Here is a 14249-nt window from a genome sequence, read left to right as displayed (position 1 = left end):
TTTTAAGGATCCATGATATTAGCAAAGAAAGTTACTGTTGCCTCTTAGGTTCATCTTGAAGTCTTGATTTACAAAATGCAACTTGTTTCTTGATACGCTTTTAATAAGATGCCTTTTTCTAGTTGAAAAAGCTAAATTTAAGCTGAACACTGGCCATGGATATAAGCCTTGTGGATGACTTAGCTTCCTTTGCCACTGCTGATGTACTTTATTAACTTCCCAGGCTACTCTTTGGAGCCCATCTATGGTTTGTGGTATGACCACTCCTCCAACTTCTCCTGGAAATGTCCCTCCTGATCTGTCACACCCTTACAGTAAAGTCTTTGGTACAACTGGTATGTATGTCTTAGGTTGGATTTGATTGGTTGGTTTTGGCCTGCCTTTAATGGCAGGAGGAACTCTCTTTTAGATCTAAGGGACCACTTGCTGTTGTAAACTTGTTTTTGACACTTATTGCAAATCCCTGGGGCTTTCAGAATGTGTAAAGTGAACCTAAAAACAAAAAAGAGAGACTGATCTAGATCCCCAGAAAGTTAGCTCTAGCAGCTTTATTTATAGTAATAGTTGTAGGCTAAAAAATCATTGGCAATTTTTCTAATAGTTGGGCTCAGTGCTCATATATGTTCTGCCCTTGTCTCTAAGCAGGTGGAAAAGGAACTCCTCTGGGAACCCCAGCAACCTCTCCTCCTCCAGCTCCACTCTGTCATTCGGATGACTACGTGCACATTTCACTCCCCCAGGCCACAGCCACACCCCCCAGGAAGGTGCGACCCAGCTCATCTGCTATCCCTCTGCCCAGGCACAGTGACTCACTTGCAAGCCTCACTTTGAGAAGCCTAATTATGCCAGATAGAATTCTGACCTAAAATGCAATGGGTTTGAATCAGAATAATTGAAAATGGACTAACAAGCTCTCTCGAGGTGTGATCTGCCGACCCCTGGGTGGTTCCAAAACTCTGCTTTGGAAGAACTCTTGTAGGGAACCCAGCAGGTCAAACCTACTTTCTTGAATTTTTTTTTTTGAGACAGGGTCTTGCTCTGTCGCCCAGGGTGGAGTGCAGTGGCACGATCATGGCTCACTGCAGCCTTGACCTCCCAGACTCATGCAATCCTCCTGCATCAGCCTCCCAAGTAGCTGGGACTACAGGCATGTGCCATGATGCCTGGCTAACTTTTTTTTTTTTTTTTTTTGGTGGAGATGAGGTCTCACTATGTTGCCCAGGCTAGTCTTAAACTCCTGGACTCAAACGATCCTCCTACCTGGGCCTCCCAAAATCCTGGGATTACAGGTTTGAGCCACCACACCTGACCAAACCCACTTTCATAGTAACACTAAGCTGTCATTTGCCCTTCCCACTGCATTGGCATCTGCACTGATGGCACAAATACGATTTGGGGTGAAATGGTGGCAACTTAGCCTGAATCAAGGCAGGCATTGAAATGTCCTATCCTAGGATGCCTTGCATTCTTCCCTGACATCTTCTCTCCATTAAAAACAATAAAAACAAAAAAATTTAAAAAGTTGAGTGTTCTGTATTAAGCAGTAACCATTATTAATTTTATTAAATTTTAGCCCCTGAGAACATGTATGTGTAATATTCTTCATGGCAAAATAGAAAATATGCATAAGGCACATGTACTGCATACCAGGATATGATGGTGACCTCTGGCCCTCATGCAGTTATTTGAATTGAGAGGTGAACTAGCTGCCTTTTTTAATGGAATGCGTTTTATTTGAAAGAATAGCTGTCTTACAAACTGGTTATTCAGACTTGGGTATTTGGCAGGCAGTTTCTCAAATGATGAGCTGAGTCTGTCACTTCAAGATAAACAACTGACAGTATTTGTTGCCAACAATAAAATTCAACTCTCAGGTGGAAATTAGGATATTAAAAAACGTGTATATACCACCGTGAAGTTGATAGCTGCCCCAAGACTTTTGTGATGAGATTGAAAAGTCTTTGGAAGCTTAGTTAGTAATTTGAGTTTTTGATATTATGTAATGAAGTGTTTCAACATTTGGAATATTTGAATAACTTGATGAGCCAATATTTTCAGAATGTCCAATGTATGATGTTGCAGAATCATGCATAGGTAAAAAGTATATGCAAAATACAAAGCAGGCTGGGCACAGCGGCTTACACCTGTAACCCAGCACTTTGGGAGGCTGAAGCAGGTGGATCACTTGAGGTCAGCAGTTCAAGACCAGCCTGGCCTACATGTTGAAACACCATCTCTACTAAATACAGACATTAGCCGGGTATGGTGGCAGGCAGCTGTAATCCCAGCTACTTGGGAGGCTGAGGCAGGAGAATCGCTTGAACCCAGGAGGCTGAGGTTGCAGTGAGTCGAGATCACACCACTGCACTCCAGCCCCAGCCTGGGCAACAGGGCAAGACTCCATCAAAAAGAAAGAAAAAAAAAAAAAGTACAAGGTAGACTAGTGGGTTTTAACACAGGAAAAGCTCATTGATGTGGTTTCAAGTTTCCCTTTGTAACTTTAAGAAACTACCACTTGTCAAATTTTGGTGTAATAACAAAGACAATTATTTGAAAAGTCTGTCAACATATGTTTACTTTTTGCGGCTGGGCGTGGTGGCTCACTCCTGTATCCAGCACTTCGGGAGTCCAAGGGAGGTAGATTGCCTGAGCCCAGGAGTTCAAGACCAGCCTGGGCAACATGCAAAACCCCATCTCAACTAAAAAAAAAAAAAAAAAAAGCCAGGTGTGGTGGTGTGCATCTGTAGTCCCAGCTACCCGGGGAGCTGATGGACGATGGCTTGAGCCCAGGAGGCAGAGATTGCAGTGAGCCATGATCATGCCACTGCATTCCAGTCTAGGTGACAGAGCCAGACCCTGTCTCAAAAGGAAAAACAACAACACGTATGTTTACTTTTGCAATTACATATCTGTGGGGCCCCAGATTTTCTTTATACAATTCAGTCAAAATAACGTATTGCAACAGATTGAATGTAGAGGTAGATAGGAGAATCCAGCTGTCTTTCATGAAGCCATATATTAAAGAGATAGCAAAAATGTTCCATTCTTCTCACTAAATTTATTTTTATTTCGGGAAATATAGTTTTTTAATAATACGTAATTTACATTAACTTGTAATGGGCTTGTTACTTTTAAGGGAATTAATATTTTTTAAATTTCCTAGTTTTCTAATATAATAATTATGCCTCATAAACAAAAGCTCTTGGGATTCTCCAATCTTCTTCTTCTTATTATTATTTCGTGTGTGTGAGACAGGGTCTCACTCTTTTGCCCAGGCTGGAGTGCAGTGGCACAATTGCAGCTCATTGCCGCCTTGACCTCCCTGGCTCAGGTGGTCCTCCCACCTCAGCCTCCTGGGTAGCTGGGACTACAAGCACCAGTCACCACGCCCGGCTACTTTTTAAATTTTTTGTAGAGATGGGGTTTTGCCATGTTCCCCAGGCTAGCCTCAAACTCCTGAGCTCAAGGGATCCACTGGCCTTGGCCTCCCAAATTGCTGGGACTACAGGCATGGGCCACCACGCCCCATCTGCAGTCATTTTTTAAGACTATAAAGAAAGCTGCCGGGTGTGGTCCCAGCACTTTGGAAGGCCGAGGCAGGCAGATCACCTGAGGTTGGGAGTTCGAGACCAGCCTGACCAATGTGGAGAAACCCCGTCTCTACTAAAAATACAAAAATTGGCCAGGCGTGGTGGTGCATGCCTGTAATCCCAGCTACTCAGGAGGCTGAGGCAGGAGAATCACTTGAACCCAGGAGGCGGAGGTTGCAGTGAGGTGAGATTGCCCCATTGCACTCCAGCCTGGGCAACAAGAGCGAAACTCCACCTCAAAAAAAAAAAAAAAGAAAAGAAAACATCCAAACAATTTGAGAATCACTGCACTGGGCTGACCTTTAAACTACTTTACAATATGCTCGAGAACATGTACAACATTTTTCATCTTGTGATATAAATGATACTTACCTTTTCAGGAAGAGAGAATGGATTCTGCAAGACCATGTCTGCACAGACAACACCATCTTCTGAATGACAGAGGATCAGGTAAAATTTCTGTGTTACTACAGGCCTTGCTTGCTTCTTCTAATTGGGTTATATGTGTTTAAGAAAAGAAAGTTAAATGGAAACAAGGAAATTCTGGGATATCAAAAATACTGAGGCCTAAAAATAATGAAACAAGTAGTGAATTCTAAAAGCCAACCTAGTAATATCAAAAACAGTTTTTAAGCTATTGCAGTGAAGTACCTGTATTCTGACTTGACTAAACTATATCTCTTATTCAGAGACATTAAGAACTGAGAATTTTATTTGCTATGGGATTATTTTTGGTACTTTTAGTTATATTATTTTTAATATCTCAGTCTTTTGTAGTATCCCTAGGACAGAGCCATGTCCAGCCTTCTCTGTTCAGCAGGAAGAGTTATTACAGACATATTCTATACAGTGTAAGCAGTTTTACACTTACAGGGGTTACATTGTATTTCTTTGACTTCAGTTGTCTTTGTTTCTCTTCAGAAGAGCCACCTGGCAGCAAAGGTTCTGTCACTCTAAGTGATCTTCCAGGGTTTTTAGGCGATCTGGCCTCTGAAGAAGATAGTATTGAAAAAGATAAAGAAGAAGGTAATGTATGTGGGATTGCTATGAGTTGATAAAACCTGACCCTCGCTCTGCTATAAATCTGGGATTATGTGCCAATGCTCACAGGCTTGCTTGATTTTTCTTCTCTTGAGGTAACAAGATGGGTGGTTTAGTCTGGAACCTATGCCAGGTAAAGTGATGCCACTTTTTTTTTTTTTGAGACAGGGTCTTGCTCTGTCGCCCTGGCTGGAGTGCAGTGGTACGATCATGGCTCACTGCAGCCTTGACCTCCCAGGCTCAAGCAATCCGCCCACCTCAGCCTCCTGAGTAGCTGGGACCACAGGCATGCACCATGATGCTCAGCTGATTTGTATTGTATTTTTTGTAGAGATGGGATCTCCCTATGTTGTCCAGGCTGGTCTCTAACTCCTGGGCTCAAGTGATCCTCCCTCCTCAGCCTCCCAAAGTTCTGGCATTACAGGTGTGAGCCACCCTGCCCAGCCGGCTGCCACTTTTTCTCCTCCCTCTGAGTGACACTGGCATGTGGCAGCATGCAACCCAAACTGCCTAACCTTTCCCAAGTGGAATACCGACTGCCATTTCTTTTGTTTCCTCTCTTCCTCTCAGCTGCAATATCTAGAGAACTTTCTGAGATCACCACAGCAGAGGCTGAGCCTATGGTTCCTCGAGGAGGCTTTGACTCTCCCTTTTACCGAGACAGTCTCCCAGGTTCTCAGCGGAAGACCCACTCGGCAGCCTCCAGTGCTCAGGGCACCAGCGTGAACCCTGAACCTTTACACTCCTCCCTGGACAAGCTTGGGCCTGACACACCAAAGCAAGCCTTTACTCCCATAGACCTGCCCTGCGGCAGTGCTGATGAAAGCCCTGCGGGGGACAGGGAATGCCGGACTTCTTTGGAGACCAGTATCCTCACTCCCAGTCCTTGTAAAATTCCACCTCCGACGAGAGTGGGCTTTGGAAGCGGGCAGCCTCCCCCGTATGATCATCTTTTTGAGGTGGCATTGCCAAAGACAGCCCATCATTTTGTCATCAGGAAGACTGAGGAGCTGTTAAAGAAAGCAAAAGGAAACACAGAGGAAGATGGTGTGCCCTCTACCTCCCCAATGGAAGTGCTGGACAGACTGATACAGCAGGGAGCAGACGCGCACAGCAAGGAGCTGAACAAGTAAGGGACTGAGGCACTCTCTTCTGTGTTAAATGGTCCATTTTATTGTGAAGTACAGAAAGCATAAGAGAGGAACAAGAATCATTCTTCACACTCCCACCTTGAGGCAGCTGGTTCTCTGCTGTTTGTCAGATGTCCTTCTAGGCTGTTGCGTCTTCATATATGTGACCATGTGTGACCTCTGTGCACCTAAATTGGGATGATTCCTTAGCAGTCCATTTCAAAATGAGTCTTTTTATATAGGCCATTTTGTGCCCCTGTTCTATGAGGACACTCAAATGCTTTCATATGTGCCCTCTGCAAACTGTAGGCTGAAAATGAGGTTATGGTATTTCAAAGAATATAAGAGTATTTGTCACAGTGTTTCCCTCTCTAGCTACAGATTATTCTTATTATTTTCTATTTTGGTGTCATAGTTCATTAGGTGGAGATAAAATCATCAGCATTTTATGCAAGTTCAGATGGCCTGACATCCCCTCCAGACCCCCTGAGGCATCCAAGTTTTCATAGAAAGGACTCTAGCTGAGAAATGGTTTCCCATCCTTCTTTTATTAGCTACTTTACAGGTGCTTGGGGAATATTTTTATTTTTCTTCTTATATACTATGCTATGGTGGAATTTGACAGGGATTGTAGTATTTAAGCTCCCTCTTTTTAAACGAGATTTGGTATGATAGGCTTAGGTAAATTACCTACTTTTTCCTTAAATTTGAGTGATAGTAGCTTCACAACAGAGTGGACTCCCTGTATATTTCAACAGACAGGGTTGAAAACGGCTCTCAGTGTGTTTGACTATTCAGTTTCTCTGGAGAGCTGGCCCCAGAAACGGAGGCCACGGTGTATGCAGTGCAGCTCAGCCTGCAACCCTCTCCGCTCTGGATTTGTTTTTTAAAGAATTGTGTTTGTTAAGCTAACAACACAGGTCCTAGGCAATGGGGCGAGGGCCGCCTCCCATTGTGTCCACTGTACGCTTCTCCTCTAATTCTCTGGAGGAGACCTGGAATTTGAAACATTCTTATGCCATTGCAGATTTTGACCACAAGGAAGTGATCTAACTTTGCTGCAAATAAAAGTCCAGATAAGTTTTTTTCTTGGTAAGATCGGTAACTTTGTTACTCAAAAACTTTCTTCCTAGGTTGCCTTTACCCAGCAAGTCTGTGGACTGGACCCACTTTGGAGGTAAAGTTGTTACTTTAGCTCTCAATCCAGCCCACATGGTTCCTGCTTGCTTGTTGCCCTTTCTGTCCTTGAAGGAGGTGCCCTCTGGGAAACAGATCTCCCCTTGGCTAGTGCTCTGGCCAGACTATCTGCTTGGCTAAAGGATCTCAAGTGTTGCCAAGTCAGCATTTCTTATTTTTGAAAAGTGGCAAGTACTATGCACTTGAGAGTATAAGTGCAAAATACAGACTTCCTGCCAGGCTTCCCTAGAGAAGACCAGAGTGAAGTGCCTTCCTGGGGGAGAACACACAGTGAAGGAAGGGTCTTGAGAAACAGGGCGTCCGAAATGTGTGATCTAGATTTGTGGGGAAAGGAAAGCAGGCTCTCAAAGAGTCATCCCACGTGATAGGACCCTTTGCATTCCTTCACGAGGGAGACACATAGTCCATACTTTCCCCCCCTGCTGTTGCTGGGAGCCAAGTGGTCATTTGCAAAGAGAGTGGTGATTTGTTTTTTAAAGAATTGTGCTTGTTAAGCTAACAACACATGGGAAGGGGGCTTGATTGAACGATCTGTAAAAGGCATTTCTGCCACCCTCCCTCTGCTTTAAAATCAGGCTCTCCTCCTTCAGATGAGATCCGCACCCTCCGAGACCAGTTGCTTTTACTGCACAACCAGTTACTCTATGAGCGTTTTAAAAGGCAGCAGCATGCTCTCCGGAACAGGCGGCTCCTCCGCAAGGTGATCAAAGCAGCAGCTCTGGAGGAACATAATGCTGCCATGGTGAGGACGGGGAGGGGACAGGTGGCGCTTGCTTTTTGTTTTGTTTTGGGTCAGCATGATAGCTCATAAAGCACAGCAGCCGAGGAGGTCAGAGTTCCTAGTCCTTCCCACTCCTTGGGGCAGGTTGCTTGAGATTAAGACATGAATGGTGACACCTCGGAATTCCCTCACAATTCTCAGAAACTGTGGGGACAAGTGATTTTGTGTATGTTTGCATGTAATTGGCCATGATGATGAAGGGTCAGAAGACGATTTTATTTTTCCAAATGTAAAACCAACTCTTGTAAAGCTATTTCATGGCACAAAACTGAAGCGTGTATTGTACAGTGTGTGTGAAGCCAGTCAGACCTGGAGTCTGAATCTTGGCTCTACCAGTGTTACCTTAGAAAAGTAACTTGGCCTCTTGAAGCCTCTGTTAGCCATGCTATAAAATGGAAATAACAATAGCAGCACCTGCTCTTTAAGTTGTGATGGTTACAAGAAATTATGTCGGTAAGCCCTTGCTGAGCGCCCAGCACACTGCAAGCATTCAGTAAATGCTCATCGTTTTAGTGAACTTAGTACCGTGTTTGAGAGATTTTATTCCAATGTTGGTAGTCAGACTTTTGAAAGTATTGGAAGCAAATTGATCCCTGAGAAGATTTGTTTAAGCAACTTAAGATCCATTTGCTTAATGTAAAATTTGGAAAACCTTGACCTAAGGCCAAGTAAGACAGTAGTGAGCTCTAAGAGTTTTGGTCTGTAGTTACATTGTCAGGGTAGCTTATGACTATTCAGATGAAATGTTTGCAGTGTGTGTTAAATTGCCTGTGTTGGAAGACAGCTAAAATGATGACATTTCTGGTCTCTGCTAGAAAGATCAGTTGAAGTTACAAGAGAAGGACATCCAGATGTGGAAGGTTAGTCTGCAGAAAGAACAAGCTAGATACAGTCAGCTTCAGGAGCAGCGTGACACTATGGTAACCAAGCTCCACAGCCAGATCAGACAGCTGCAGCATGACCGAGAGGAATTCTACAACCAGAGCCAGGAATTACAGGTATAAACTGCAGCACCAGGCAAAGCCAAGTGCGAGAATGCCGGAGAGCAGCGGGGAGGGAGGCAGTCGGTTTCCTTGGGTGTCCTCGACTTGTTCAGCTTCACTAAGCTGAATGCTTTTCTCTCTGAAGTCATGGCAGAAATTCCTCATGGCAGGTGAATCTTACTTAGGGCAGAGGTTCCCCAACTTTGTTGGTTCATATAGTAGCTCCCTTAGTGTCTCAGTCATTTTTTTTTCTGCAGCCAAAAAGAAACACTTAACAGTTCTGTTCATTAAGTAGATCTGAATAACTTAGTGAGTATGAATGTCCTAAGAACTTAGTAGCTGTTCAGAGATAATATACATAAATTAATTTTTAAAAAAAATAATTGCAATTACTAATGCCTCGTGTGCACCACCTATTGGGCACTGCATGGTATCTCAGACCTTGAAATCAGAGTGGACAGTGACACCCTCATTTCCTGTTTCACACTGGTTTTCCTTGTGGTGCTTTGTATCACTGCACCCAAAAAAGCCCGGCTTCACAAAGACGTCATCCACAGACGCAGCATCATTTCCAGCCAGTTAGTAATTCACAGGGTGTCCAACAGATGGCGCTGCGTCTCCCTAGAAAATTTAAAATCTTTTTGCAACATCCCTGTGAGTTTGCTATGTAGCCTCAGGGCTCTTTGGTGCACAGTTTGGGAACTGAGGATCTAAGGTCTCTTTTTTCTTTTGTTAAACAGTAAGGAACTCAGAAATCAACGATAACTTACTTTTTAAAACTAAGACATCAAATTCTGAGGGCCCAAGAAAGTAGAGCCGTTGAGCTAAGGTATTCCCAGGCCTCTGTGGGCTGGTGGCTAGGTAGGCTTGTGATCTGGCCTGTCAGTGCTCCTCAAACTTCATGTCCACGTCTCTTTGGGCAGACGAAGCTGGAGGACTGCAGGAACATGATTGCAGAGCTGCGGATAGAATTGAAGAAGGCCAACAACAAGGTGTGTCACACTGAGCTGCTGCTCAGTCAGGTTTCCCAAAAGGTAAGAAGAAATGAGGCAGACTTGAATCTGTTGAAACACTATTTGCTAACATTCTTCCTTCAGACAGGTTAAAGAAATAGATTACTTGAGTGTCTGTGTCATGGGTTCCCAACAGGAAGTGGTTCTGCTGCCCCCATAGTCCCTGACATTTGGCAATGTCTGGAGACATTTTAGGTTCATGTTTTGGGTGCTGCTGGCATCCAGTGGGTAGGAGCCAGGGTGCTACCAAATATCCTACAATGCACAGGCAGCCCCCTGCAACAAAGAAGTATCCATCCTAAACCCTGCTCTATGTGTATCCCACGGATCTCTTTCTTCATACCTTGTTTACATAAATGTCAAAAATTTGTTCAGGTTTTTGAGTGTGATTCCTCCTTCTTTGGGAATCACTGCACTTCATACATCATTTTGTCAAGAACGGTGAGTTTTCCCCTAGGGCTTTATGCCACTGGGCCTTGGTGGTATACCTGTCCACCTTCTCCAGGTGTTCTGTGGGTGGTCAGTTTGATGGACTGCATTCGTGCTGTCCCCTTTGCAAAGCACAGTTCTGAAGTGCGTTTCTGCCTATTTTTGTTGTCCTTGGGTGCCATCCTCCCCACCTGCCATTATGTCAGGGACTGTGAACCCATGGGACTTGTTTATTTTGCCTTAACATTGAAATAGTGTGCTGCTAGCTGATTCCCTGTTTAATGATGTCTATGTGCTAGTTTTATTCGTCGGATTTTTCACTTTGCTTATGTTTTTTGGTTAGCTCTCAAACAGTGAGTCGGTCCAGCAGCAGATGGAGTTCTTGAACAGGCAGCTGTTGGTTCTTGGGGAGGTCAACGAGCTATATTTGGAACAACTGCAGAACAAGCACTCAGATACCACAAAGGTATGCCAGGGCTCAGGGAGCCAGACCTTAGTGGGGAAAGCGTTTCAGACCCAGACAGTATGTCTCCCACATGTCACAGAGAATGGCTTGATGACTTGTTTCTGAAAAGACGGAGCGGCAGTCCCACTACTCCCTGGTCCAGCTGTACAAGCACTTTCCAGCCACCATGTGAGCTTGTTTCTCCTATTGGGTTGCTTTGAAGTTAACTCACACTGAAAGCACCTAATGGTAGTTGGTAGAGAGTAGGTGTAAAGTGTTTCCTTTCTCTTCCCTAGGCCCCCTTTCAAAGAAGGAGAGAGAAAAAGAAGGATGGGGGACCAATTCTGTTTAACGTACCTCTCAGGACCATGGATATAGAGTGCTGTACATACCATTTTTTTTTTTTTTTTTTTTTTTTTGCCTTCTAATGTTGGATTTCTGCAGATGGTAGTTCAGTCCTGGCAACAAGGCCAGCATTGGGATGATCTTACGTTAATTAGTGCCTCACCAGTGGTGTCGAGGCAGAAGTTTTAAGTCACTTTATAAATAGCCTCAGGTAATGTTAGTGAATGAGGTGGGAATTGAATTTTAATAGTAGCTGTTCAGATGCTTCCTGTCACTAACTTCTCCATCACACATGGGCCTTCTTTTTAGGTTTCTTGGGCATGTGCTTTGTAAAGAGTCTTTTTCGGCCGGATGTAGAGAGGAGTCTTAGAACTGGAGACAGTAATTTTCCTAATAGAGTTACTCTTTATTTCTTGGCTCCCCTCAGCTCTCAGATTCAGACTCTCTTTTTTAGAAGGATGTTAGATGTGGGACTTTCTCTAGAAAGCAGCTATCACTTATTTTGGAGGTGTAATGACTGGGAACAGAAAGGGGGAGAAACAGATCCGAGGCACAAGAGAGCTCCTGAAAAAGCTGCTGAAACGCGCCTGTGCCATCTCCTGAGAGAAGCCTAGATGGGCGGCCTCCAAGGAGCCCTTGTGCTGTTTGGGACCTTGAGTAGCCACCTCTCCATGGGGCCCTGTTTCCCAGTTCATAAAACAGGGGTGATGCAGCTGAGTTGTGATAGTCAGGATGCCTTCAATCCTGAAGTTTTGTTTGGTAGACAACAAAAACCAAACTAGGGCTGGGCATGGTGACACATGCCTACAGTGCCAGCTATTTGGGAGGCTGAAATAGGAGGATTGCTTGAGCTCAGAAGTTCTAGACCAAGCCTAACAGTCTCTAAAAAAACAACAAAACCAAAAACACTCAACTGGCCTAACAGTGAAGAACTGTATTGTTTCACTTGACAAGAGGTCGTGAGGCAGGTGAGTTCCAGGTTGGTCAAGTTGGCCATTCAGGGACAGCATCGAGGAGCTAGGCTCTTTCCACTCTTCTGCACTGCCTTGCTTATCCTGCAGGCCTTGTCTTCCAGCTAGCTGCACTCGTAGTTACTAGGTGTGTGCCACAGGCACAGATATGACAGGCAGACACAATGATGTCCCACAGAAGAGGAGAGCATCTCTTCCTATTCCTCAGCAAGAAAATCTTTTCCAGGCTGGACGTGGTGGCTCATGCTTGTAATCCCAGCACTTTGGGAGGCCGAGGCGGGTGGATCACGAGGTTAGGAGATCGAGACCATCCTGGCGAACATGGTGAAACCCTGTCTCTACTAAAAATACAAAAAATTAGCCAGGTGTGGTGGCGCACACTTGTAGTCCCAACTACTTGGGATGCTGAAGCAGGGGAATCACTTGAACCCCGGAGGCGGAGGTTTCAGTGGGCCGAGATCACGCCACTGCACTCCAGCCTGGTCAACAGAGCAAGACTCTGTCTCCAGAAAAAAGAAAAGGAAAAAAAAACCTTTCCCAGATGATCGCACCATACTTCTCATCTCCCCTGTTGGCCAGGCCTGTCCTGTACCCATCCCAAGCCTAGTCATTGCCTCAACCCAGTCAGGATTTGCTGCTGAACCTGGAGCTAGTGTTGCTCTTGTTCCATCCAGAGGAGGAGGAAGAGTGAGTGGTGGGGAATCAGGTGGGAACAGTTGGTAGGGGTAGCTGTAAGGATTAGTGAGAGTGCACGGATGTTCCTGGCGGATGTTCCTGGTTCAATGCTTTGCATGATTATCCATGAATAAGTCCTATTGTTTATGACAAAGGCCAGATAGATGTGTTCATTTACCCTGTGTTGAAGTCTGGAGCCATTTAGCACAGCTGGAACAGCCACATTATCTGAGAGCCAGTTCTGAGTTTAAATCAGTTGCATTCTATAACAAGGAAGCACTGGGCTTACCAGACAGCATCAAGGCAGGGGCGCCTCCGTGAAAACTCATCTCCTTGCTGTTTATGGTTTATTATCTTTTTTAAAAAACAAATTTATGGCAAATTTTGTGTTTTGTACATTTTACCACAGTAAACATACACATACAAATGTAACACAGGCTTAAAAAAACATCCTTTCCGCCTTCTTTCTGAGCATTAGTGTGTACTTGCTCTGGGTTTCAAGCTGTTCCAATCTGTCGGCAGCAGGCCATCTGGCTTAGCACGATCAACAAACCTTGTCAGGGCACCCAGTCTGCAAAGGCTGCTTTGCTTGAGCAGACCTGCCTCCATTGGCATTCCATTCTGTAGCCTCACCTGCGCTATTGTCAGGAGGGGGAGAAAGGGAGAAAAGAAAGCAAGTGACGTGCGGTACCACTGGACTGAAATGATAACTGGATAGTGGCGTATTTTCACTTGGTGTTTTGTATATGTATATGTTTGCATAGTTGATTGTACTGTTCACACAGTCTTGCAGTCTGCTTTTTAATCTTTTTACTGACACCATATCATTTTTTAAAAAGACTTAGAAATACAGGATGTATTTTAATTTACTTAACTGTTCCCCGACATTAGACTTAAACGATGTTTCCAGGTTTTTGCTCTTATAAATATGCTGTGATGATTATTTTTGTGCAAAATCTCTATTTATGTTTCACATGATTTCCTTGGGGATAGATTTCAAGGAAGGGTTACTAGGATAATACTACCAGCTTACTTTCCAGAAAGTTGTACTAGTTTATATTTCTACTATCAGTATACTAAAGTGCCTTCTCAGTCCTTCTTACATTGTCTTTTCAAAATGGATACAGCATGTTTATTTTTTATAAGTACTAATTCCAGTCTTTTTTTTTTTTTTTTTTAAGGAAGTAGAAATGATGAAAGCTGCCTATCGGAAGGAGCTAGATAAAAACAGAAGCCACGTTCTCCAGCAGACTCAGAGGCTTGACACCTCCCAAAAACGGATTTTGGAACTGGAATCTCACCTGGCCAAGAAAGACCACCTTCTTTTGGAACAGAAGAAATATCTAGAGGATGTCAAACTCCAGGCAAGGTAACTTTCATCAGGAAAGGCTTTTGTGTTTTTATTAAGTGGAACTTCCTATATTCTGGCTGGTCTGTATCTTTCAGAGGACAGCTGCAGGCCGCAGAGAGCAGGTATGAGGCTCAGAAAAGGATAACCCAGGTGTTTGAATTGGAGATCTTAGATTTATATGGCAGGTTGGAGAAAGATGGCCTCCTGAAAAAACTTGAAGAAGAAAAAGCAGAAGCAGCTGAAGCAGCAGAAGAAAGGTAGGAACAAAGAACTGATTCATGACCTTGGGATTAAGCTG

At 44.2% G+C, this 14249-nt stretch overlaps 1 protein-coding gene across 6 annotated transcripts in view; it reads left to right on the top strand.

The window, feature by feature from the left end:
- TSC1 (TSC complex subunit 1) overlaps positions 1-14249 on the top strand; it is a 53663-nt gene that overhangs the window by 33612 nt on the left and 5802 nt on the right. For 5 of the 6 annotated variants that reach the window (XM_030818094.1, XM_012509136.2, XM_030818097.1 and 2 more), the window contains 12 exons: positions 224-335; positions 643-764; positions 3971-4040; positions 4512-4616; positions 5202-5760; positions 6895-6938; positions 7534-7700; positions 8555-8737; positions 9646-9756; positions 10508-10630; positions 13782-13969; positions 14047-14208. In XM_030818094.1, coding sequence (XP_030673954.1) covers positions 224-335; positions 643-764; positions 3971-4040; positions 4512-4616; positions 5202-5760; positions 6895-6938; positions 7534-7700; positions 8555-8737; positions 9646-9756; positions 10508-10630; positions 13782-13969; positions 14047-14208 — 1946 coding nt within the window. The remainder of the gene's footprint in view (positions 1-223; positions 336-642; positions 765-3970; positions 4041-4511; positions 4617-5201; positions 5761-6894; positions 6939-7533; positions 7701-8554; positions 8738-9645; positions 9757-10507; positions 10631-13781; positions 13970-14046; positions 14209-14249) is intronic. The other variant, XM_003276789.3, reaches the window with a different exon arrangement.

This window comes from Nomascus leucogenys, chromosome 8 (assembly GCF_006542625.1).
Source record: "Nomascus leucogenys isolate Asia chromosome 8, Asia_NLE_v1, whole genome shotgun sequence".
Lineage (NCBI taxonomy): Eukaryota > Metazoa > Chordata > Mammalia > Primates > Hylobatidae > Nomascus > Nomascus leucogenys.
This window is presented reverse-complemented; position numbering and strand designations above follow the sequence as displayed.